This window comes from Apteryx rowi, unplaced genomic scaffold, assembly GCF_003343035.1.
Source record: "Apteryx rowi isolate R43461 unplaced genomic scaffold, aptRow1 scaffold_773, whole genome shotgun sequence".
Classification (NCBI taxonomy): domain Eukaryota; kingdom Metazoa; phylum Chordata; class Aves; order Apterygiformes; family Apterygidae; genus Apteryx; species Apteryx rowi.
In genome coordinates, this window is record NW_020451064.1 from 40,196 (window position 1) to 67,560 (window position 27,365).

At 40.2% G+C, this 27,365-nt stretch overlaps 1 protein-coding gene across 1 annotated transcript in view; it reads right to left on the reverse strand.

Moving 5' to 3' along the window:
• TBC1D1 (TBC1 domain family member 1) overlaps positions 1-27,365 on the reverse strand; it is a gene marked incomplete at its 3' end in the record, with an annotated part of 106,230 nt that overhangs the window by 37,676 nt on the left and 41,189 nt on the right. Inside the window, exons 3-4 of the mRNA XM_026088554.1 lie at positions 5,984-6,517; positions 2,816-2,905 (exon numbers count right to left, since the gene is read on the reverse strand). Coding sequence (XP_025944339.1) covers positions 2,816-2,905; positions 5,984-6,517 — 624 coding nt within the window. The remainder of the gene's footprint in view (positions 1-2,815; positions 2,906-5,983; positions 6,518-27,365) is intronic.

Genomic DNA, 27,365 nt, shown 5'->3' on the forward strand with positions numbered 1-27,365 from the left:
GGTGGCCCAAGAAAAGAGCATCAGATATTCTTAAGCAATCTGAACAACATTTTCTTACTGTTCTAAATACTTATGGTAAACCTTCAGAGCCTGCCAGCTGCATAAAGGAGAATCACTTAGCACATGTGGAGATACCCAGCTTTTCAGAGTGTGACAACTGCATATAGAAAATAAATGCCTTTTTACACAGACAAACATCAGGCACTAAAATACCATGAGAACAAACAGATTAGGAGACCATTCAAATGATGTAAAGTCCTCAGCTCCCAAACTTTAGCTTCAGYGATGTCCAGACTAAGCATTTTAGGAGGTGGGTACATGGTTAAGCAGGAACAGGCTCATGCGACCTGCAGAACCTTTCCCCATCACTGACAGAGACACGTTCAGAGCGTGCTGTGCCTCTCCCCTGCCTTCACTGTCCTCCTTTCTTCTCCTGAAAAGCTGGCTGCAACAGTGGAGAGTGCCCATGGATCTGCACTGTACCAGCATGGGAATTTGGACCCAGGAGCTGCCAAATGCTCTTAGCTGTCAAAGTTTGGACACTGACCCAGGACCACATACTTCTGTCTACCATTGTAATATCACACTGATGGATTGGGCATTCTGAAAAAGTCCTGATTCTGGTCTCCCTTATATTTTAACTCCAATGTCTCCAGAAAAACTAACTATGAGAATTCTTGTATGATCAAGATGAGTCCATAAAATTGTTCTGTAGAGTCTTCTGAAATTCGCATCCTTGGGGAGAAAAGCCTTCTGTACCCTCATACCACTCTTCGCCCAACTGACATACATCTGCCCAGCAAAGCATTTCTCAGACATGAGGGGAGAATTCAATCAGAACCTCACTCCTTTGACTGCTTTGAGACATACAAGCGAAGCACTGACCTTTAGGGCAAGTCACAGAGTCTGCCTAACTAGCTCCTGCCTGAGGAAATGGCCTAAGGGAAAATGAGGATAAAGATTCTCCTGTGATCAACAAGTTCTCTTCAAAGCTCTTGATCTGATATCATACAAACATTTACTCTGAATTTTTCAGAATAGGTAAATGTGTGCGTAATGATGAAAGTTATCCTCAAATTAAAAAAACCACAAAGCTATACCTCAAAAATATTAAGCTAGAAGGAAAGAATAGCAAATTGTAATCCTTATGTTTTAAAAAGGGTAAATTAACCTATTATAAGCTCTCAATTTTGCCCCAAATATCATTAAGACCAGCATCTCTGAAGCACTGAGTAGTACTTCACTATGCCAGCAAGCTAAGTGCAAAATAGTTCTTAGTGCAAGAAAGAGTGGCAAAACTCACATCTTAGTGTACTAGATCTTAGTCTGAACTAAGACCTACAGTACAAATGAGCATTGCTCTGGTTTAATTGAAGGTGAATTTTTAGTTAAACTAGTGGAGATGTTCATTCCTCAATAAATTTAAGTTAATTTATATAATTTGAATTCAGGTCAATTTCTCAGAGATTTAATGATCTAAATGATCCACAACAGGTCTAAAAGGAATTCAGTGTTTTCTAAGGAATCTCTCTTAGTTCAATGAATTAAATTCAGTTTACCCCCCTTCACTTAAATTGAATCAAATCTGGTACACAGACAAACTAAATATAAATAACGTCATGCAGGACAGAAAATTGCAAGTGCAGGACAAATCCATATGTCATAGCACTGGTTAGATAACAAAAGCAACTGGTCTATAAAATGCCTTTATGAACAGCTATTTTAGCCCTGCAAACATTGTGCAGTTAGTGTAGCTGTTTGTCCTGGGGCGACAGGAGCGGAAAGCAATGCCACCTCAGAAGCACCCACCATACTTGCATGACTGGGCCTGCTTCTGTCTGCTCTCCCAGAATGGCAGGATTACTGTGAAGGAAGAGTCTTAGGGAGAAAATAACCTACCAGCAAGTTCCCCATAACAGATCTGACAACCTTTATGGTACTGGTACACAGAGAGGATCAGCTCTAGTACAACAAACACCCTCCCTTCTCTGTGATTCTCAAAATACTGCAATTGCCTGAACTGTCACATGCTCTTGATGTGACAGCWACTATTCTGCCATCTCCCACTGCTGACCCACTGAGGTAACTGAGTGTGAAATATATATTTCTGTAATCTATGCAATACAATGACCATATTTTTACACGTGCAAATTGCATCTCTTTCAGATTATCACTACTTGAAAATAAGTCCTTAGATAAACTGCACCCTTGCACAAAGCATTTAAAATCAAAGTCAGAGCCACAGAAATTAGAAGCATGGGATGGGGGGATAGCAAAGCAAATTATGTGGGATAAGAAGTAGGGGCTGACAGTGGGAGAGGAGGCTCTGAAATAAACTTCACCTCGGTGCATCTATCACACACATTACCTCTGCATTGCAGAGGTCTTCTTTTACAGACATGCAATTTATGCTCCTGAAAAAAAACCTATTTTTGAAGTGTTTTTCAGAGAACTCTTACATGTTGTTTATTTCATTTCATTATCACTCACTGAAAAATACCCTGATATGGCTCAGAGAATCTCAGATTTGCGTAACTGCGAATCATGCCTGCTGAACTTTAGACACAGAACTGATCAGGGTGCTCCTAGTTCATATTATTCATTCACCACACGAAGAAGTGGGTCTTCATCTGAGAAATTACAATGAGAAGTATGAAGAAAGAATGATGCTCTTACAAAATTATTAACTAGCAATCTGTCAGTAGCAATTACTGACACTGCCTGAGTGAGAATCCATTTGAAATGCTAGGAGAGAGGAGTACACGAGCATTCACAAGTCGAGAATACTTAAAAAATGAACACACTGCCATCTTACCTGAGAACAAAAGGATATTTCTTTAAAGCTTTTTTCAATTGCTACTTTTTTTGTGTCAGGACTGATAAGGTAAACTTCAGACTGGCCAATCTAAAAAAAGCAAAATAAATAACCAGATGATAACAAGTAACATCACACTTACTTCTATCTTGCTAAAAATGTTTCCTGGACAAAAATAATCTCAAACTTTTTGCTACCTATATTTTTGAACCAATGAGTGCATTAGCAGTTGAGAAAGAGAGAATACTTAAACAACTTTGGATTGGCATTCAGAGCACTGCACATTACTGAACTGAGATTTAGTTATGTGTTTGAGACAAAAGACTGAGAACAGTGTTTAATTAGATGAGAGTGATACTATACTACAAGTAAAACATTCCACATTGAGAAAAATATATGTACATGTTTTTTTGTTATTTTCTGCAGGCTTGGCACATACCAGATTCCCAAATGCTAGGTAATGAAGTTTTCCTGCAATTTAAAACCAAGCATGAGCCTCTATCTAAATTTTTTCAGGGTTTGGTTTTGATTTTTTTTAAAGATGCACATATATAAAAATGAGGTTATGGGAGTATATTCCTTAATTTAATTTTAACTGTAGGCTATTTGTACAGCAGCAAACCAAGAGCTGATGAGAATTTTTGATGGACAATGACTATTTTTAAGGTGAAATTACTGTTTTAGATTTTTCAACTTCTGGCAACATCTTTGTAACATTTTAACAGATTAATGTTTAAATTCCTCCAAGTTCTTAGCACATCAGAAAAGTTTGCTAGGCAGTTCTTGAATTAAGTCAGATTTAGGGGAAATGGGTAGAATTTGGAGCCATATGCAAACATGATTTAGACAAACCTCCTGAAGCTTCATCAACACACCACATCCCAAAAGACATATATAAAAATATCAGTAGCACCAAGATACCTGTAACTTCTGAAGGGGGGAGGAGGAGAAACAGTGGAAATGGATAGAGGGATGTGCCTCCCCTTTTTTCTAAAAATAGTTCTGCTCATTCATTTTCCACTTCTACCAGCCAAAGCAATTTTCCCCTGCTCCCTGCTGGTTTCCTTCGATTGTCCCCGGGGCTGACCTCTCCGCTGTTTATGAGGGGGCCACTCTTTTCCAAACCTACACAGCAGCTTTTACTGCTCTCTGCCTTCCTTTTCCTGCGGCAAGAGGCTCATTCTTAGCTCAGCCCCACATAACTGCTTTTACATTTGGTTCAAGAGCAAAAGAGATCATTTGAAGCCAGCTGAGCAAAGAGGGGAGAAAAAAAACCCAACCCCCCCCCCCCCCCCGACACACAACTAAGAAATTGGCTAGGGGCAGTTCTTCAGGATGGGACACAAAAATCAGGACCATCTGAACCAGGTCAGGAGAGTTGGCAGATAACATGTCTTAACATTTTTCACACTTCATACCCCAACCTCTGCTACAACCCTGGGGAATATACAAATAGGACCTTTAACTGAGTAAATATAAACAGGTTTTTTCCTCTGGACATCAAATTACTTTGAAGCATTTCACATGTAGCCATACACAAACTGATGTGCAAAGATGAAATGCTGTGCACACTGAACGCATATCGTAACCCAGGAACTGAGGGATACTGGGGCTGGCCAACCAAACTCAGCTCCATGACAAGCCACTAGCTTGGGGATACCAGAGTCACTAACCATGGTCATTTCACTTCCTTGCATCCAGCTTAATTTAGACTAAAAGAATACAGTTCTGCATCTTAAACAACGTATTTCCAGGCAAAAAGTAACCAGAGATAGAAAGCCGGATCAGCAAAACCTCACAATTTGGAAAATGTGCCCATCAGCCGGTAACTGTGACTTTATATTCAAGCGGGAAGAACAAAGAGGTTTAAGTCACTTGCTAGCTCTGTAAACAAGGGTTTAAGCTGCAAGCCTCTTTTGAGAGCTGCTTCATCTGTTTAATAAAAGTTAAAAATGTACACAATAGAGTAGGAGGATCTGGACTTAAGTATGTCCATCCATAATCTCCCCATCTCTAAAATGTGTGCCATTAATTAATAATTGAATTAGTATTTGTTTAAAAATGATGCCTTATTGAATTTATAAATGGCCTTTATATTTTCAATGTGAAATACCTGCTCAGGGGAAGAAGGTAAAGATGGAATTGTTTTTACTGGAGCAGAAACATTTCTCTCCACCTTATTCCACTTCTCTTTCCAACTCCAGCCCGCCAAGACTAAACAAAGGTTTTAAAACAGGTATAGCTAACCACACCTCCTTCTGCATATTACTTTTTACAGACATAATACTTTGGCAATTCCTGTTAAAGCAGCACTTCTCTTTCTCCCCTCCGAAAAAAAAAAACCCTATGACTGCATCCCTTCCACTCTTTGCTACCTCCCTTAGAAACTCCCAGCCACAACAGCAGCTGACATCTCAGAGAGGAGCTTATGATAGCCAGGTATCATAATGTCAGCTTCATTCCTGAATTATGTTTATATCACATATTCATGTATCTTATGACTATACATTATCTATAATAAGGATTTTAAAAAGAGCAAATAAAACAAACGCTACTTTTTTTCTAAGGTCTTGAAAGATACTTTTGCTGCTCAGCTATCGAAGCAAGGGCATTGCTAGCACCGCAAAGGCAAGGACAGGTGTATGGGGTAGCCCTGGAAGCTACTGCTCTATTCAATCATTACACAGACACATTGGCAGCAGGAACACCTTCATAAATTATGCTGCTTATTGTGGGACATAAGAAAAGTCTACCAGCCCACCGTCATGGTTTGATCCTTCTGCTCTTTGTTACTGGTAATCTCATTCACCTGGAAATTTATTTCTGCTGTTACTAGTTAGCGTAATTATACATACCATTTTGTAATTGTATAACTGCTCCTTACTAACTTGCTGTAGCATTCTAAAAGCTGTCTTTTGAAGCCCAATGTTTCCCATAGTGCTGATTTAAACTATTTAATGTAAACTTATTTTGACTATGTAATACAGTTTACACTGACTGGTAATGCTTTATACAGAAATATATGAGTTTATGTTTAAGTTAAGATCCAGTATATGCAATTAAGTTATTAAAGAAGTAACTGCCATCTATCAGGACGTCTGCTTTGGTGTTTGCCATTCAGAACTCAGAGATGTGAAAATGTCACCAATAGCTGAAATCTTGCTTTACCGTAAACAACATTGTTCGGTTTTCTGCAATGTCTGTTGGCTGCACAACACTGTGTCCATAGATAAGTTGACTTTTTAGGTTCAGCGAAATTGCATCTTCCTCAAAAGACCTGACAAAGCTGTTACTCCTAGGGTTTCCCTCCTGCATATCCTTCTTAAAAGCAAAAGAACGAAGCCCAGGCTGAGAAAAGGATTTCCTAATTGGCCTTTTTTCCTCCTCTTCACTGACCAAGGGGTGGAAGACAGACCGAAATTTGTCGCTGAAAGAGAAGCCTCCTGAGTTATTGGTAGTTTCATGTTGTTGGGACAATGAGTTGAAGTCTGATTTTTTTGTACCACTTGCATGATTAAATTTCTCGATGCATTCATCTATGAGTGCTGGGGGTGCATTTTTATGCGCTACTGTCACCCGTCCACAGAAAAGCACCTCAAACTTTTTGGCAAAAGGATCTTCAACGTCGGAGAGATTATTCTGAAACTCTCCTTGACGAGCTATTTTTCCAGCCTGTCGAATGGAGCTTATAATCTCAGGCACCTACAAGGGAAAAAGGGAAACAAATACACATTAATATCGGGCTCTTTCTGACAAAGAAGTTGCGACACTGAGGTGAGTGGCTAATGTGGGTTTCTTTCTTTTCTGAAAGACCAGCTGAAGGTATATTATATTTCTGGAACAGATACATTGTGAGAGTTAAACCCTGACTGGATGAACTGATGCTTTATTTTCCTGTCAGGAGTTCATCACCATCAGCACACTGTCAAAAGAGCTTCCTTCTTGTAATAACATATGTTTTCAGTAAAACATCCGCACCTAAAAGAATYGGAACCCATATAACATGACAAATTCAGAATCTAAAGAAAAAAAAAATACTTCAGACAGGATTAGAGAAGTGACGAACGAATTAATTTGGAAAGTTATTTAATCTCTGTTATTTTTTTCCCTCCCTTCTCTTACTCAAGCATTTGTGTCATGTAGATTACTGAGTCCCTTGTAAATCTGCTTTCACCTCTAAAATAGCATATTATGCTGTTATGTCAGTTTAGCATTTTTTTACTGTAAGTAGCTGTGCTTTTTAAAAGAAATTATAACTCTTAGAGGTTCATTTCTGCAGTCCTAGATGACACTCTCAAATAGTATTACTTAAGTATATACTATCATTTTCAGGGCCTCCGTATGAGAGAGCAGTCTGCTACAGTCCACGGATGTCATAATTCTCAGCATAATAAAATATATCAGATGGCTGCTAGGTTTAAGTAACACTAAATGACCACAGTGTCTGATCTTATTATAACGTGGGTACAAAATATGCATATGCTATCTGCAAGGCTGCTGTGTGGCCAATCCTCGGTACATCACTCTGCTCGGATTAGTCTAAAACATTATGGTTCTTCTGCAGGATGTGCTGCTGCCAGAACAATAAATGCAGGGCCACAATTTATGACAACTGATAACTCTGCCGATTTTTTAAATCCCCAGAATGACTTTGAGGAAAAGACATCCTAAGTATGTGGGTTTCCAGACAAAACAAATTTCCTTTGTTAAGAATCAATAGTTTACTCTGCAAATATTTGGTTTAAATAGCTACCCAGAAGAGCCATCTTCCCTACAAAAAAAGGCATCCCTAAAGTTAATGAATGCTTTGGACACACAACCTCTGTCTTTTTCAGATATTTCTATGGTTTTCTAATAGCTTCAGCACAATACAATTACGCACATAAACCAACACAGGAAACAGCAAAGGCATTAAGAGACTAAAAGTGGAAGAGTAAAAACTGAATGATTTTACTTTGACAGGTCATGAAGATCTTAGTATGATTCTTTGTATAGACAAGGAACCAAACATATATTTAGAACTAGAGGATTTTAAAAAAATAAACAAGTAACAGATTTAAAAAATAAATAAATAAAATGACTCAGGAAACATTACTTCACCCTAGAGCATGATGCATGAATCATCAGTTAAATCATACAGTAAAGACAATAGGGAAAAGTTAAAAAAGCTGGGGTCATGACTTCCGAAGTCTGAGCTCAGCTATGTCACTAACTAGCCAGAAAGCCTTGGGTTTTGACGGCTTTGTGCCTAACTTCTTATCCTGTATAAGAAGAACATAAGGGTATATAATATGAACCTTTATTACCTCAAATAATATGCATTTGCTAAACAGCAAATCCCAGGTTCACCTCCTCTCCACCACCTATAACCTTTTTACAAAAGCCTCCAGTCAGGGGTTAAAGGTTCTGAAAAATTGAGGCTAGTTTGCCCAACACTGTCTTCTGCTTATTAACCTATATCTGTTAACTCAGACTGGAATCCACCCACTTTGCATGGGAAAACACAGGAGGGGAACAAAAAAAAGGGGGGGGGAGAAAAATCAGATGCTGATACTCCTTCAAAGACCCTATTTTTAGCCACATAACATACTAGGATGACAGACAATAATAAAGTTTTATATCTATATATCAAGCTGCATCTGCTTTAGTATTTTCTAATAAACGTGTTTTACTCTTGTGGGAATGTTTGGACAACCAACCACAGGCAATTTTACTTTTAGGTTACCCAGAATACTCCCAGAGATCTGCAATACCATCAGTGTTTTTGCTGAGGCTGCAGTGGTGATAGCAAAGGAATGAGGTATTTCCTGGAAAATGCTAATGTTATCAAAGCAAGGAATGTCAGTAGTTACCCAAGCAAAGCATTCCACAATCTCAGCTAGGGATAAGTTCCCTCCATACAATTGGCACTGTTGTTATAAGGAGAATTTGCAGCAGTGCTGATACTGCAAGGGTTGTAGTTGGGGTAAAGCCGACTAGATATTTGGGATCCATCACAAATACACTGTTATTGAATTTGATTTCTTTAATGTTCCTTTGTTATCAAACATCCTGGACATTGACAAAAYTGCTGTTCAGTAGTGGCTGGACTATACAGACTGTAGTTAGACAAAGAAACTGAGAATCACTCTGAGAACTCRGAATTACTTCACAGTAGTTAATAAACTTCATGTGTATAGAGACCTAGTGGGCCTGCTGATGAAAAAGAGGGGAGGGTTTATTTATTTATTTATTTAACATATACTAAGCCTTGAATTATGTCATTTATAACAGCTGGCTTTTGTGTGGCACTCATGGAAAATACACTGACTCCTCTGTTCCTGCTTATAAACCCCCCAAAATTTTCCAATCTATTAATATGATCTTATTACCTCTGATTAGGCAATTGATGCAGTAATGCTCTAGCAGAAGCAGCAAATCACTGCCTCACTTTTCCGTGACCAGTACATATGTTAAATGCTAATCTCTTTTAGTTAATATAGTAAAGACAAGATGCCACTTTTTTTTTTTCCTGGAACTGTCCTTGGCTTGATCAAGTTTTATGCTCTTTTCATCTTCCTGTACCATTTCAGTCCTTTTATGCAAGTATCTAGAAACCAAGAATGCACAAGCTTCAGTGCTTCCTCTAACACTGGCTCCCTCAGCAAATGGAGTCGGGTGCTGAATACATGACAATTAAGTAAGCATTAGCTTAAAAAATAATCTGTGAAATGTGTAAATTAAACACATTACAGTTATTTTGAATTATTAAAATAAAGCATCCTGGTAAATACTTATTGACTACAGCTGAAATTTTGCCAGATTAAGCAGCATGCCATCAAGGCTAATAGTAAACCTATCTCTTGCAAAACTCCAGCAATTAAGATTTAAACTGATTCAAGTTTTCTGGCTCTTCAATTTATATTAACAAGCAGCAAGGGCCAAGTTGTTACTGGATTAAGTTAATGCTGTTCAGAGTTTTTGCAAAGAGTAAATCTAAGCCTGTATGTAGTAACAGGGACGGGAAGAATAAAACTTGTTAATAAAATAAGACAAAATGGTTGCCAATTCTTACAACAGGGACAATATATGGGCTCGAAGAATTTCTACACGTGGAGAGAGACTACTTCCTAGCCTCCATTTTCACGGTACAAGCCTGAGTTTAGTGGTGGGAGACAACAGATATACCTGCTGTGCAAATTCCAATGGCATCCACGTACCTCCGAAGTGAATCACTGTTGCATCTCTTTTCACTGAGCCAGACAGAGTTAGAAATATGTCCCATACTCCAACTGAACTTGAAGCTGCATGATGGCATGGTGGCTCAATTCTTGAAGATTTTTAAGAATCCTATTTTAGACATTCTACTCAAAACTTCACTCGTCTCTAACGATGGTCTTGTGCAGTCTGTGGCAGCCATGCAAACCTGCAGCCATCACAGTGGCAACAGTGACGCTCCCCAGGGGGGCCGCATGTTGCTGCCACAGCTCAAGGAATTTAAAGATCAAAATACATCTTGCTTGATTTGCTTTTTCATCTTTGTAAAAACAGATGTGGAAAAGATGAACTAAGAGCAGCAGTTTGGCAGTTAGTATTAAAGGCCTGTCTATTGTGCGAGTTAGCTCAGATTACCTAGTCATTATCATCTCTCTGAAGTGCCTCTCTGTAGACACTCATATTAATGTTTTTAATTTAAAATTTAATTTCAAGCTTTGAGTTCTCAGTATATCTTTGCATTCCTATCTCACTCTCTGTAAAGAACCTCTACGCTAACAAGGTTTCAGACTTACTCTGTTTGCAGGTGTGCTGCAAAGGATGGAAACAGGCTCTTTAGGAAGGACACGCTGGGACGCGAGGACAGATGTGCCCCTGTATGTGAGAGCAGTGGGAATATATGGAGCTCTGCCTCAGGACAGACAGTGAGCCAGCTGAGAGCTTACATGTAGGGATTAGAGGGCAGACCAACGTGGGCAACACTGTGGTGGGTGTCTGCTACAGGTCACCTGATCAAGAAGAAGTAGATGAAGCCTTCATCAGACTACTGGAAGAAGTCTCACATTCGCAGGCCCTGGTCCTCATGGGGGACTTTAACGACCCTGATATCTACTGGAAAGGCAACACAGCAGGGCCCAAGCGATGCAGGAGGTTTCTGGAGTGCACTCCAGATAACTTACATAAGTGACTGAGGAGCCGATGTGGAGAGACACCCTACTGGACCTGATACTTACAAACAAGGAAGAACTTGGTCAAGGATGCGAAGGCTGGAAGCAACCTTAGCTGCAGTAACCATGACATGGTGGAGTTGACGATCCTGAAAGGAGGGAACAAAGTAGACAGCATGATCACAACCTTGCACTTCAGGAGAGTAGACTTTGGACTGTTCAGGGAGGGCTCTCTTTGGAAGAATCCCTTGGGATACGGTCCTGCATAGAAGAATGGTCTAGGAGAGATGGTTGATTTTCAAGGATCACCTCTTCCAAGATCGAGAATGGTCCATCCCCAGGCAAAGGAAATAAAGCGAAGATGGCAGGAGGCCTGCACGGATGAACAAGAAACTCCTGACAAAACCGAGACATAAAAAGGAAGCATGCAAGAGGTGGAAGCAGGGACAAGTTCCCCAGGAGGAATACAGAGACTCTGCCCAAGTAGAGACACTGTTCAAGGATGGGTTTAGGAAACCATAGCCTTCCTGGAGCTGAATCTGGCAAGGGACATTAAGGGCAACAAAAAGGGCTTCTACAGTCATATCAGCAGCAAAAGGGAGACTAGGGAAAACGCAGGCCTGCTGCTGAATGGGGCAAGGGACCCGATGACAAAGGATATGGAAAAAACCATGGTGCCCAATACCTCCTTTGCCTCAGACTTTACGGAAAAGACTTGCCTTCAGGAATCCCAGGTCTCCAAGACCAGTGGGAAAGCCCAGAGCAAGGAAGGACCCTCAGTGGAAGAGTAACAGGTTAGCAACCATTTAAACAACTTGAACATACACAAGTCCATAGGACCTGATGGGATGCACCCACGAGTGCTGAGGGAGCTGGCTCTGCGATGCTACTCTTGATTATCTTTGAAAGGTCTTGACAATCAGGGGAGGTTCCCAAGAACTGAAAAGAAAGCAAGTGTTGCTCCCATCTTCAAGACAGGCAAGAAAGATCTGGGGAACTACAGGCAGGTCAACCTCATCCCAATCCCTGGGAAGGTGATGGAGCATATCCTCCTGGAAGAAATTTCCAACCATATGAAGGACAAGAAGGTAATTGGGAGTAGTCAGCATTGATTTTGACATTGTCTCCCATAACATCTTCATAGACAAACTGATGAACTATGGACTAGATAAATGGACTGTGAGGGGGGGCTGAAAACTCACTTAAGTGAGGCCAGGCTCAAAGGATTAGGATCAGCAGCATGAAGTCCAGCTGGAGACCAGCCACTAGTGGTATACCCCAGGGGTTGATACTGGAGCCAATAACGATTAACATCTTCATTAATGACCTGTATGAGGGGATACAGCGCACCCTCAGCAAGTTTGCTGATGATACCAAAATGGGAGGAGTGGCTGATACATCAGAAGGCTGTGCTGCCATTCAGAGAGACCTGGACAGGCTGGAGAGGTGGGCRGAGAGGAACCTCATGAAGTTCAACAAAGGCAAGTGCAGGGTCCTGCACCCGGGGAGGAATAACCCCATGCACCAGTACAGGTTGGGGGTTGACCTGCTGGAAAGCAGCTCTGCGGAGAAGGACCTGGGAGTGCTGGTGGACACCAAGTTAAGCATGAGGCAGCAATGTGCCCTTGTGGCCAAGAAGGCCAATGGTATCCTGGGGTGCATTAGGAAGAGCGTTGTCAACAGGTCGAGGGAGGTAATTTTTCCCCTCTACTCAGCCCTGGTGAGACCTCATCGGGAGTGCTGTGTCCACTTCTGGGCTCCCCAGTACAAGAGAGACATGGACAGACTGAAGATGATCAGCCACAAAGATGATCAAGGAATTGGAGCATCTCTCATATGAGGAGAGTCTGAGAGAGCTGGGATTGTTCAGCCTGGAGAAAAAAAAAATGAGGGGGGATCTTATCAAAGTTTACAAATATCTGACYGGAGGGGGTAAAGACAACAGAGCTGGACTCCTCTCAGTGGTGTGCTGTGAAAGGACAAGACGCTATGGGCACAAACTGTAACACAAAAAATTCCACCCGAATATAAGGAAAAAAATTATCACAAGGGTGGGAGAACACTGGAACAGGTTGCCCAGAGAGGCTGTGGAGTCTTCATCCTTGGAGATATTCAAAACACAACTGGACATGGCCCTGAGCAACCTGCTCTATGTGACCCTGCTTTGATCAGGGGGTTGGATTACATGATCACCAGAGGTCTCTTCCAACCTCAGCTTTTCTGTGATTTAGATACCAACACCAAGCATATGAGTCCACTAACCTATACTCACATAAGACGTTGAGGGATGCCTGTTACATACATGCACAATTTCTTTCTCTGCACAAATTTTGTTTTCTAGAATACTTCTATTCTTAAGTGTTCTCTGGCTTGTTTCACAGTATAAATATGTAATTAGTGGAGAGAGATTACTTCTATAATCAGACAAATAACTGCCAGTGACCTAAAATTATTTCCCTAAACGACAAAACTAAGTATAGAACAACAGTGTAAGCAAAGATGAACCTTTACCAAACACAGAACATTGCCTTCTCATGTAAGATCCCTACCAACTCACATTGGACAAAGCAGAGCAGCGAACAGAAGATACAATCAAAGCTTATTAGGAAAATTTCTTGCATTTTGAGYGTCTGAATTAGATACAGCAAAACAGATACCTATAACCATTAAAGCTAACATTGGACTGCTGTGATTTTTTACATACACTGTGCTATTTCTGCTATGACTAGAATGTCCATTTAACAGAAACATGCATACAGTTACATATATAAACAAAGCATAAAATTAAAATGCTGAGTATTCTTGTGACTTGATTCTTGGATAATCAAGCAAAAGGCAAACCAACACCTAAAACTTCCTAATGCGTGTTTGTCTGTTACTAGGCTGACAATTACAACTTTTGCATCCTGCACCAAATCATGAGAAAAGGCRATCATCTTTAAGCATGCACAGGTTTGCTGATTTTGTTTGGAGAAGAAGAATCGGCTCTTCCCATGGTAGGCTCTCCCCTCAGAGAAAGAGAAGCTGCACTTGCATTTTTTCTCTCCTGCAACTAAAAGTCACCCTGTAAGTTTACATACAAGCACACAGTAAGATGTCAGATGTTTTTAGCCTGTCAGTGGATCTGAGAAAGAGCGAGAAACTATTTTAATGAAGAAAGACCAGTAACAGCTGAATGCAACAGCTGCCTTTTGGTAAACAAGACTAGACTAAAAAAAGATTCCCTGTTTCTCTAATACACAGTATTAGAGAAAGTAGAAGAGCAGAGTGTGCTACAAAAGGGGAACTGCTAACACATCAACTGAGATGGCTAGGACACACATAAAAAGAAAAAAAAGCTGGATCATTTTAGATCCTAGGCAGTCTTCATAACTAGACAGGTACTAGTCCCTTCATAAGGTCAAGCACAAGCTTAAGTATTTTTGCGAGTAAGTGGTTTCATTTAACATAAAAGATCTGTGTTGTCAGGAGCTGATCTTATACTATAGACTATGTAAACTCTTGGAGACTGAACATCTTTAGGATAAGATCTTGAGTCAAAACTCAGAAGATAACACACCAGGAAAACACTGGCTGGAATAGAGCTTTACCACCCTTTCACAAAGCTCTTGAAACAAGCGTTTTGATTAGGTGAGGTTTGCCTGCCTATGCAAGTATTAGAGCACACATCATTGGAATTATTTCGAGAGTATTACTTGCCTTTTGTTCTCTCCATAGAAGACTCAAAAAAGTATGCCAAGAAGTCTAAATTATCATTTGCTACTAATACCTTTCTTTTCTACTTTGCTAGGGGGTGCAGCTACAGCAAAAATAGGGTCCTGCAGCTAAAGATTTCTGCAGAAGCCATCTAGTTGTATCAGGACATACAGCAATATTTGTGACCAATACAGTATTCATACCATGGGATATTTTGTAAAAGTAATGAAACAGAAGAAAGGAAAATCATTTTTGAGACATATGTAGCATATATGCAAAGATGGTATCGCAATGTATTTTATTTATTTACATTTTTAAAAGACTGCATAAAATCTTGGATTTTAGGAGTTTGATATTTGTCAACTACATTCTTGAATAGTTTTCTCCATTCAATGAATTTGAAGTTTGGCATTTTTAGATCTAAAATATTTTAATTTATATTCTCTGAGGTTTTTTTTTTTAATAATTGAGAGACTGAGTTTGATTTTCTGCACTGTTACTTCTCTTAGCATCACAAAAAAAATTAATTTGGAAGGGACCTCTGAAGGTCATCTGGTGCAACCTCCCACATAATGCAGGGCAAACTTTCAAGTTAGATTCAAATGAGATCAAAGTTAGATCAGACGTTTAGGATCACATCCAGCCGAGTTCTGAGTATCCCCAAGGGTGGGGATCCCAAAGCTCTCTGGGCAACCTCTTCTTCCTAATGGAAAATCTACATCTTCCAGAAAAAGAATGTTAACACACAAGCGACAGATTGCCTTCGTGAGAAGTCCTGCCTATCAGTTTCAGCAAAGAACAAACCCAAAACACACAGCACAAAACCAAGATCTTTAATCTCTCACTAAAGTAAAAAAAAACAACAAAAAAACACCTTTTAAAATGACAGAATTTCCTTATAACTGTATATTAGTATAAATTCAAGGTAGGAAAGAATAACAAGCTTTTCAAATTCATTTTCATTTCAGTGAATGACCTTTTATATTCCGGTCTTAAGTGTCTTCATAGCAGGCTTTTCTTCTATTTGCTTGCTTGGAGACTGTTCTACAGCTTCTTATGCCTCACTAACATTTTCCAGTGATTAACTTAAATCCTTGTTTTCTTAATTTTCACTCCTTGATTCCTAATCAACAGTTCTTTGGAGTATTTTAATTATTAGTCTTCTTTCTCTACTATTTGCTGACTTTTATTCCTCCCACATGGTACTTTCAAACCAAGATTTAATTTAGAGAGGCAGAAAGTTTATAGTTTCTCCATTTCCTCAGTGATTATAATCTTTTATAAGGTCCCTTCAGTTTGTTCTGTTTTTCTGTACCCAATGAATTCATCACAGTTAGAGACAAAGTTTCTTATTAAAGGTTCTCTAAGTACTTAAGATTGGCAGGTGCATGGAGAGATTGTTCATCCTTGCTCTGCGACTTAAGGCTTTTTTTTTTTTTTTAACGTATACAGCACAAAACTTTGCTGCTGTACTGTATCATGTTGTTCAACTTATTAACAACTATTACCTGTGCCTTTTTCAGCAGCTTTACCATCCATGCACCTTGATCCATCTCATAGCCCTCTATTGCCACCAAAAGTCAACGTTAACTGCCCAGGTTCCAAGCACAAGGGAACATAATAAAAGCAGTATATACTATTTGGCAGCATCATTTCTCTCTACAATACCTAATATGTACCTAATATGTGAAAGGAATACAGAGATGCCTTTTCATCCTTGAGATGGCAAAGATCAGTGGTTGAATAATATCAGCATAGAACTATGGAAGAAAAAGTGATTGTATATATGTCTACTTGCTGGTGCAGTTGTTCCCTTATTTAGGTTTGAACAGGTATTACACAGAGAATTGGGTCAGCAAGAGTGATGGAGCAGACTCAGTTTGCAGAGATGTATGTAAGAAGCTGATGAACAAGAGTGTATTAGAATTCAAAGTAAGGATATTCTATATAGGGCAGAAGGGAGTCATTTGTTTAAATGCAGTTGACTTGGATGATGGTGAACAAGCGACATTGGTGTACCCCATAGTGACACCAAAATAGTCGGCACTAACTGAAGAGTGAAGTTCCACCTAGCCAACAGGTACTCCTACAATGCACGTGTTACCGTAAAAAGTCATAAAGGTGACTATATTTCCCATATATGTCAAGAGCTGCCTTCACAAAATTGCTAAGTGATGCAGACTGATACACTGAGTGTGTACTGCTTTCACAGTATCACAGTCCTTTTAGTATTACACACAACTCTCAGCTCGAGAACTTTCTTTACAACTGCTTAGACAGAGGGCAAGGTTACCCTTCTGGCACAGTCATGTGAGTGGAGAACACTCCACGAAATTGAAATAGGCACAAAAAGGTTCTTTCTCCTTTCTAAAAAGCAATGTCTGTTTATAGATTATTGTAAACAAGCTCAGAAATAGAACAAAACTGTACTCAGTGTTCTAGTGAAGTTGGACTACTTTATTCTGTGGTGGTGTTTCCTCCCCTAGAGAAATGCATCATTTGCTGATATACTTTAAGGTTTTCTTTTACATAATCTCAAGACATACCTTCCTTTAAGCCTGAAACACTTTACAAAAATTGGCTATGTGTGACAAATATACCATCATGTCCCAAAATGCTTACTTTTGCACACCGCCCCCCCTTTCCTGAAAAAGCATGAATCGAAACATCCTGCAGGTAACGGAATGCTTCCATAGGCTTTTGGTGCAGCACCAAAGGCTGTAGCACCTGATTGGCTTTGAAGGGGCTATTTCTACAAAATCTGCTCTTGGGAAGCCTATTAGTATACTCTATACCTGGATGATTTATCATATGGTATTCATTTACTCATTCTTCCCCAGGCCCTTTTTGTCCTTCCAATACAAACAATTCCTTTTCAAGTTGTACAGCTTCATCAGCCCCTCCATTCAGTGCCACAACTTTTCAGTGACAAATGTGAAATAGAACAAATCAACAGATATTTTAAATAACAGATTAACATCCTCATGGTGTCACCTCCTTCACTTCTGGTTCAAAAGTTTTCTGTTCACACAATTTCACAAATGAAAATGGCAACTGAAGACATAAGCAATTATCGGTCATTCTTAAAGGATTCCTGGCTCACATTTATAAGGTGACTATCTAACAAGGAGGCAGTAACTGTTGTAAAGTAATTGCTGGAAACATCTGAGCTCACTGATTACAAACAGAGATTAAACGCTTTTGGGGGCTTTTGGAGTTGCATACAGCTCCCTTCCCAGGGCTGAGATGGGCCTGAGGCAGAGTTGGGGGTTGGGGGTGAGGGAACAGGAGGAATCCYATTCTTAGATAGTTACAGAGAGACAGCACAGACATTTGAAAGCTTTCAGGAGAGGCTTGTTTGGTGTGTTTTGTTTTTAACTGAATGGCAACAGCAGGATTTAAAAGAGGAAATGAGTTACTAAAAACATTTTTAGGAAAAATAAAGATATTTGTCAGATTCAATTCCAATTGTACAAGAGAAGACAGGATCTCTCCCAGTCTCCTTTGCTCCCAGCCTTTTATCACACTTTACAAAATATGTATAACTGGCAAAATGGGGGCTAGCAGTGAATAGAGCTGCTTTTCAAACAACAGAAAGCCCCAAATTGTTCTGTCCTATTTAGGAACATCCAACTACAAATGAGAAGGGAAGAGAACTCCAGTTGTGGTATGTGTCCTAGTTACAGATTAAGTTATTTCTGGCATAACTTTTTTAGACAGCAGATCAAAACGTGTGTCAAAGGCCTACCCCCTATTTATTTCAGTTTTCACCTAAAGGGTGGGGGGGAGGAAATCCTATGAACGCTTTTGATTCACACAATGCGTAAGTTAACTCTACCTGCAATAGAGTAAAACACCATCTCTCAATCCAAGAATATGGTAAGACTTGCCAAAGGAAGACACAGCTCCATGATCCTTCTCCCTAGAAGTGCTGGGGGAGATTGTATGTTTTTTATAGGAAGACCCTTCCTCAAACATTAAACTTTTAAAGTTTCCAAGGGAACTGGAGTGCATAACCCGATTAGCTTCTTCAAGACCTTCTGCCCGACTTTATGAAAAACTGGTGAATTGATTTGCTCCTGGGTAAGCAAATACTTGCTGCTTTGGCATTTAATAATAGATTTCAATTCCCCCAGGTCAATTCACAGAAGGACAGGACTGGAAAGTAGTGATGAATCATCCCATGAACAAAGAGCAGACTATTTCACAAAGGTAAAACCTTCTTGGAAACTCTCTTGACTTACTTCCACTTAAGAAAAGCAGTCAGAATGGAGTTCACCGATTTTAGTCCTTTTCAGATGTAAAACAAAAGGTTTCTCAACTCTTAGGACTTCTCTCCTCCTCTCCCCCTCCACAAGACATGCCTTCTAGTGACAGCTTCTCCTGGGACGTTAGTGATCTCTGAACAGAGGCTAGCAACATTATTCAAGCTTGTCAATTAACTACATACTTCTGTGAAATCAGTATCAGTAACTGATACTAGTTATCAGTATTCAAATTTTCTAAAATATATTGTAAATCACCCAAAATAACTTGTTTATGAAAATTAACTTCATCTGAACATAAAAAATGAAGTAAGACAGAGTTTGTCAGGTTTTGTTTCCTACGTGAAATGGTCTTCTTAGGAATATCTAGATTTTTTTTTTATAGAACTGAAAGAACTGTTCAATGCTACCAATTTTTACTAGGCATTCCTGATGTATGGGGTGCATTCGATATAATGGAAGAGGAGGAAGAACAATACAAACAGTACACTTAAAGTAGCCCTCAACTACTAGCAAGACCCTTATGTAAGGAGTATATAGGGAAAGTCTTAACATCCTACAAAGTTAACCACATTCTGAATTTTTAAATGAGTGAATTACAGAAAGCTTACTGATCTCCCATGATTCACCAGGACTATTTAGTCTAAAACATTTACTACGTAATTTGAATGAAAACTATTCAGCTTTTTGTGAAGATGTTTAGCCACAAAAAGATATAGGTCATGGTTCTAACTCTCTTGAAATTAGTTGCTAAACTATGTTATCAAGGACAGTACAAAACACATTGCTTTCCTAAAGACATTCTGCATTTACTGAAAGCTATTAATGGGATGATATGGGGTAGCAAAGGAAAGAATAAATACATTTACTCAAGATCCACACCATTAAGGTATAGCCATATCACCTTAGGAGAGTTTGCTCTTTTTTTCCCAAAGAGTCAAGGATCATTGGCCTAAAAAGTAGGTTCTTCCAATTCCTGCTGATGATAAACAAATAAGACTCTGTTTCCCTTCTGTTAAAAGGTACAGCTATCTTAAAGTTTTAAAAGTAGGTGAAGAGCTCAACTTTTCCATGTTCTGTTCTTTCTCTCAAATTCAGATTTGACAAAAATCTTGGGGAAAAAAAGAGTTTGGAAAAGCTATGCTTGCAGAGCTCTCATTCCATAAATCCTTGCATCAGGTGCCTTTGACAGTCATCGTAAGGGACCTSTTATGTCTGCACTAAGTTCATAATCGTGCTAGAAGATTGAAGAGAAAGGAAAAACGGATGCGACACTAGATATCTGAAAGTTACTTAACAATGTGTTCAAAGGAAGATGATCAGTATAGAAAACGTGCCTTTCAAGTACAGACTGTCTGCAAGAAAGCATTCCACTGTAAATGCCATCATGGGTTGTAGGAATGCATCAACTGCAAARCAGGGTTATAGACTAACCTATTTTTGGCAGTCCTCTGATACCATCCCACATAGCACTACTTCACACCTAACACCACCCGTCTGTGCTTTCAGGCATCTTAACCAGATCTCATTCTCCATTTAAATGTTGGCATCTTCACTAGCTCTCCCCTCTCCATTTTAACGGTAATAGGGCAGCCTAGCATGCTCCCTTTGTTGCCAGTCAATAGTGCATTTGTATGTCCTAACACAAAACCCAGATGTCACTGCCCTTTTTAGATAAAGCTGTGTATTCAGTCCTATCTGGAGAAGAGTTGTCAAAACACAGATAAAAGGCACCATCAAGATGAATGGAGCTAAGGCCTCACTCCTAAAACTCACCCCAGAGCCAAACCAAGGTGCCACCCTGGAAATACCTATGAACAAGAAGCCAGAACAGACCTTAGAGCAATGCTTCCAGATTATGAAGATGTCAACATGTTTCTCCCTGCTGAGAACATTTCTCATGTTGACGTCCTGTACAAAATTCACTACAGACCTAATATGACAGATCTCTATATCTGCAGCCTATGCCCACAGCTTTCTGTTGGTCATCACAGCTCGGCTTCATTACTTGGCTGACAGAGCACTGCTAATTGAGTTTAGAAGCAGTGCTTAAACAAGGAAAGCCCTAGTAAATGAAGAGTAAGAGCTGAAATTCATTCTTCTCTTCTTTCTCCATTAGGCATACTACAGTGTTATCAACAGTCTTCTAAAACTGTAGTCAGATTGTTTACCTGCATTGTCTGGTTCATTTAAAGGACTGCCATAATGACAGCACCCAGTACCCAGTCCTACACGATGCCTAACAGGAGTGTGGAAATACAAATGACACAACCAATGAACAGCAAGAGAAGAAATTCAGGGAAATTTATTAATCTGAGTCTCGGTCTCAAAATTCTTCTTCCTTCTATGTGGAAAAGCAATGCAGAAAAAATACCACAGCAGAAAAAAGGCACAAAGCCATACTGATTTATCTGAAAATGGAAGATATTCTCAAGATACTAGCTGAAATAGTAAGAATGTTCTCATATCAGTACAGTCAGAGCAAGCTAGCTGGACTGATAGAAAAGAAATTAAAAATCACCAAACAGACCTAACCACTGTGCCTTTCCAAATGAAGTGACTACATGATAGTGTAGTATACAGAGAACTGTGACCAATAAAAAAAGATACTGATAAAAGAGTGTAAACAAAAGCTTCCAATAATACACGTTGGCCATGATCACGAGCATTTCTGGAACTCCCACCACTTATTTACATTATCACATAATAGATATCAACTTTGATCTACTTCATACTTCATTCAGCCATAAGTTATAAAGAGACGCAGAAAAAAAAACAGAATCTGTTCTCTTTTTAGGGTTTCACTCCCCTCTCCTCCCAAGTTAAGAATGCTAGTGTGGGGTAAATCAGGTAGACAACTAGTGAACATGGAAATTCAGCTGAGCTGTACAGCTCACTACATTAGACTCCTCTGATAATCACATCTTGAATTCTGAACTCCACAGTACTTCCTAAGTGTTGTATTTAAGTATTGCCTTACCCATGAAACCCAAAACAGAGCAGTGAGTATTCAACATTTCTAACAAATATAGGTGTTGAGTGCCTTGAGTTGGATGACCAAACTTGAGGTCACTTTTAAAAGCCTTGTCCTTGACATTAAAACTTTGGGCTCTAGATAAAACTTTATAAAGAGAAAAATAGACTAGGATCTCCACTGCTAAAGCGTAACTTTTCCTCTTTTCTATTCCTCCCCAGGCCCTGAAATATATTGATAGTCAAATCCTGCAGCACTCTTTCACTCACTGTAAAATTATTCTTTTCTGCATACTGAAGCATCTATGAGAACCAGCTGCAGATCTCCTCCTACGYTGCTATGCATTGCACACAACAAAGAATAAAATAGTGGTTCTACTATCCAGACATAAGACCAGTCAGAGTAAAAGGATTCATATACACAGATAAGGGAATTCTTTATGAGAAAAAATTGGTTAGTGTAACAGGCAGTAGAAGAAACCATGRTAGAAAATTGGAATCATAATCATGAATTAATTTTGTGGTTGCCTATGGAGAACTCCTCCACCTGAATGTGATGAGCAACATGGAAGAAAACAAAAAGTTTTTTTGGAAATACTAACAAATAGACAGTAGAGACTAGCATGTTAGCCAACTGTATATGGGTGTCAGCTTTCCAATACTAAGCAAGAGATGTCAGAGTGAAGGTAAACTGCGGAGAGCCGTGAAAGCAAAGACACAGTTTTCGTTGATGTAATGTGATAAAGAACAGGGAACCAGTCAAGGAATGAAAGGAGATGGGGAACAGCTGGCTAGGAGAATTACTGTAGTATTCTCAATGGGTATCAGCAAGAAAGACTATAGGTGAAGACAAGGAAAAGCATTTCTGCAGTAACTGAGATGCAAGATAGCAACAGACAGATAATTACAGTTTTATGGGCACAGAAATTTATCTGTGTAGAAATCTGTATTTACCTCTGTGTAGAAAGACAGAAAAAGTCTTATCTTAGGAGTATGGACACATAACAATTGCAAGTGTGAACTTTTATGGATTAGCTACCACTCCACCCCAGCTGTTTGTGGGCATGTTCTTCCCTAGTGTAAACAAGCAGTTGCATTTTCTCAGATCCTTCATTTTCGATGTATGAAATCACACAGGACAATACAAGACAAGTAATAGCTGCAATTTCACACTGCAACTTACCTTGCAGTAACTGATCGACTTAGTCACAGAATGGCTAACCAGAAAAAGACTGCAAGACTGACACAGAATTTATATGCAAGAACATAGGGAAAGTTGTGGGAGCAAGTAAAATTGCCCAGATATATAAGAATATGTATAAAAACAGAAAACTTACAGGATGCCCACAAAAAGCTGGAGGGGGATACAAAGACAATACTCTAAAAGGACACACAAATAGACCAGCTGAAGGAGTAAGAAAAGAAAAGAAGGAAGAAAAGAGTCCAAGGAAAAACTCCTTTTAGTGCACAGTTTTCTTTCCCCAAAGAATGATGTCAGCACTAGGGACTGCCAGTATTTTAGCCACACCTAATATACAAATGGACTGGGCTCTTTTGGGTTGTTTCTTTTAAATATGTGGGAAAGCATTATCAAGTCTTTAAAAATACCAAACTTTGAGTATACAAAAGCATAACAGCCTACAGGAAGTAATTGTGTATATGATTCTGTACGTTATGAACAAAATATAGGGATAGAACTGTAAACTAAGTTTTTGTACAAAAGAAAGCATTTCTGAATTTTGAAGTCAATAAAAGTCAGCCTCTGATAGTGATATGTCAAATAGAAATGTCAATGACTTCCACACAATGCTAAATCCTACAGATTATATTTCAACGAGATTTATCCAAAATCTGAAATTCCAGCACGTATTTTTGGGTCAAAGTCTGGGTAACTACCAATACAGTTTTAAAGACAGACCTCTTGTACATAATTGTCTAAAACTCCAGAGCACTTCTACAAATCCCCTTTTCCATGGTTTGCATTGGAAGAGATTGGAAGTTATAAAAAGCTCCAAAGAAACAAAAACAGCAAAAAACATTTAGAAAGAAGTGCTAGCCATCCAAATTTCCATGACAACAGTTCCAGTGAGCTTCCCTCACTGGAACTTGAACAGCAGACCAATGGTCCAGTAAATGTAGAGAGGCAACTGTTAAGATCTAATAAAAATAAGATATTTGGTTACAGAGCTCCTTGGAATAAACACACAAAACCCCGAAAAAGTTTGACCAAAAAAGAAAGGGACTGTTCAGTTTTGCTCAGCTTTGCCATTTTCCATATCTGGGAGTGTGTCTGTGTAACTATGCACATGTAGTCTCTTCTCCACAAACCAGCAGTTTTGGAGGATATCTGTACCTGAAAATCCTGTTTGGTTAGTGCATATCAGAGATTCCCCCTGGAAAAAAATACACGTTTTTAATTACAGTGATGATGTGGTAAAGGCACAAAGAAAAGCATACACACGTTCAAAGCCAACAACTCTGGGGTAAGGAAGAACTTCCAGGTACTTCACCAAGATTAATGTAAGATTTTTTTGTAAGGTGACCATCAACATGCGTGCTTACATGTGCACTGCACTGAGAATGGAAGGACATTCATGCTTTTACTGTCTCTTCACAGTGCTTCAGTTAGACTTCTTTCTATCCATCACTATCTCACAGAAATCCTTTATATATCAAAATATTACAGTGACTAAATAAAACGTGTATTTTTTTTTCAAATCAGGCTTGATGGTGGCATGGTTTATTTAACCTCACATAGCAAAATACAACAATGTATATAGCTAGCTAAGCTACATCAGGGTGCAGATTTGCAATACAGCTAAGCTGATGTAATAGCTCACAGCTGCCGAAAGCAAAAATCCTGCTCCCACCACAAGCTGCTGTCATGAGCTCCTGTTGCTTTGCCAGTGCCAGCCAGCTCGGGTATTTGACTGACCACAGGAAGACAAACTAGCAGAAAAACACTCTAGACTCTGGAAGGGGGCAAAAGGGCTCGCTGGATTAATTTGCTCCCAGTGAAGTCAGATGMGAATTTGGGACCAGTGCAAGAGAGACCATGGGACATGGGGAGCAGAAGCAGCCGGCCTCTTGGTGCAGCAGCTCACCGTTAGATCTGCACATCTGTGAAATCCCACCTTGGAGCCCCTGAGCTGATGTGACGGTGTGCTCCTTCCCCCCCCTCGCCCCCACTGACATGCTCTCTCCCCCTCAACCTGACCTCCCTGTAAACAGCACGTATGCAGGGGCTAGTTGAGCATGTGCCAGCTAAGGCCCATCTAGCATGCAAATATGACTATGAGTCAATCATCTCCCCCCCATAAATAGGGGGCAGCCCAGAGCCCCTTGAGCTCTCCTGCACGGCAGTGGGCTGCACTGCAGAACCTCCCCTTGAGCAGGGATGCCTCTCAAGGCCTCTCAAGGACTCCTCGAGGCTGAGAGATTCCTTACCCGCAACAGATCCTCAGTAAGTGATTAATAGCATGCTGAACTTTTGCGAACTTTGTGAAACTTTTCTAAGTTATATCTCTAATTGCTCACATAATTCCTTAGACATAAACTGTTGACCAARTCTGAGACTAGGACTGGATCCAGCTGCACCTAGGCTCCTCCAAGGAGGAGTTTAGAAAGCAAGGGGGTCCAGTTTGAACCTCGTGACTCAATGGGAKGGTTCCCTTTGCACATACTCCTTTAGACATAAACTGTTGACCAAGTCTGGGACTAGGACTGGATCCAGCCACACCTAGGCTCCTCTCCGAAGGAGTGTGGAAAGCAAGGGGGTCCAGTCTGAACCTCCTGACTCAACAGGAGGGTCTCCGTTGCGCGTGCATCTGACCCTGTCCTTCACGCGGTAAATAACTGAGTGAACCTTGCCAATCGAACCTTGTTAAATCGTTCTTATTTACAACTGACCTTTGTTAAGTCGCGGTCTTACTGCAATAAACAGTGCTGCTTCCCTCTCACGAGTGAAGTGCATCACTCCTTTTGCGACAGCTGGCTTACGGCGACGACAGAAACAAGCACCAGGGAGAGTGCAGGAGCGCAGGACTGAAGGTGGGGAAGTAGGAAGGCACCGTTCAGCAACAAGGAGGCGTGAGGCTGGGCACAGCAGCACTGCGACGCTGTGCCCTCGACCCCATGCGGCAGCGCCGTGGCGCTGGCGCAGCAGCACAGGTCAGGCTGGTTAAGCCCCGCAGCGCACACTGCCACCGCCTCTGCTGCTTCCAACAGTCTGACCTCGTCTGCGCGTGGCATGCACATACCCTCAGAAACCCCAATACACCATCCCTTTCTATCACACCCCAAGTCTTCTTCTAGAAGGAACAGATCTCACCTTCCTGACTTTTCTAAAAGGAAAGCTGAACAACTCCTCCCCAAACAAAAACAAAACTGAGAACAAGCTCTTAAGGCCTGAAAAATCACATTAAACAGTAGTGGAAATGTCAAAGTCCCGATAAAAGAAAAATCCTCTGAAGGTCCCCACCCCTCACCTCAGTGCCAGCTACCGGAAAGCTGTATGTATGCTGTGTGTCCAGCTTCTCTAACAGGATTCTCAAGTATTACACAAGTGTGACTACTTCAGTATTTTAATTTGGATCAGGAATGTGCTTTTGAAGGTACCCTCCCAACCCATTTATTCTGCAGTGGATTGTGGTGTGGAGCCATCTCAAAATGCCTGAACTGGAGTCCCTTTAGACAGAGCTAAACTGGAGGATGTGTTCCAGGAGTCTATTTGATGCGTTTCGCTACAAACAGGCATTCAGTCCACGGAATCAGACTAGGGACATTCCAAAATAAACCCCCCTTTCCTGAACCAGTTACGTGTCAGGTCCCCAGCACCAACACTTGCACTTTAACAATCTGTTCCTACTGCACGCACACTACTTGCTAATATAGGGGCAGCCTGTAAGTGATTTACCCAGGCTCCAAGCTGTAGCTTTTGCACACCTGGGCAGCTCATCCAGGAACATTGCTTTGCCCTTTCAGGAACTTGCAGGCACATGAAAAGAGGTAGTAGAAACTCAGGTGTTACGTTCTATTCCGCCTTTACATGGTAAAGATACCTCAACCTCCTCCTTGCTTCTAATAAAAGCAAACCACGTTTCTCAGAAGGATTTTACTTTAAAACTCTCCTATTAAAATGTTACAGTTACATGTTAATTCAGAATTGTTACCATAACATGATTAAATCTATTAAAATCTATTTAAAAAAATCTATTAAAATCTATTAAAATCTATCTAAATKATCTGCTGGAAAGACAACACAGCTAGGCACAAACAGTCCTGGAGGTTCCTGCAGAGCATTGGTGACAACTTCTTGACACAGGTGGTGGAGGAGCCAACAAGGAGAGGTGTGCTGCTGGACCTCGTACTAACAAACAAAGAAGGACTGGTGGAAGATGTGAAGGTCGGGGGCTGCCTTGGCTGCAGTGACCATGAGATGGTGGAGTTCAGGATCCTGCGAGGAGGCAGCAGGGC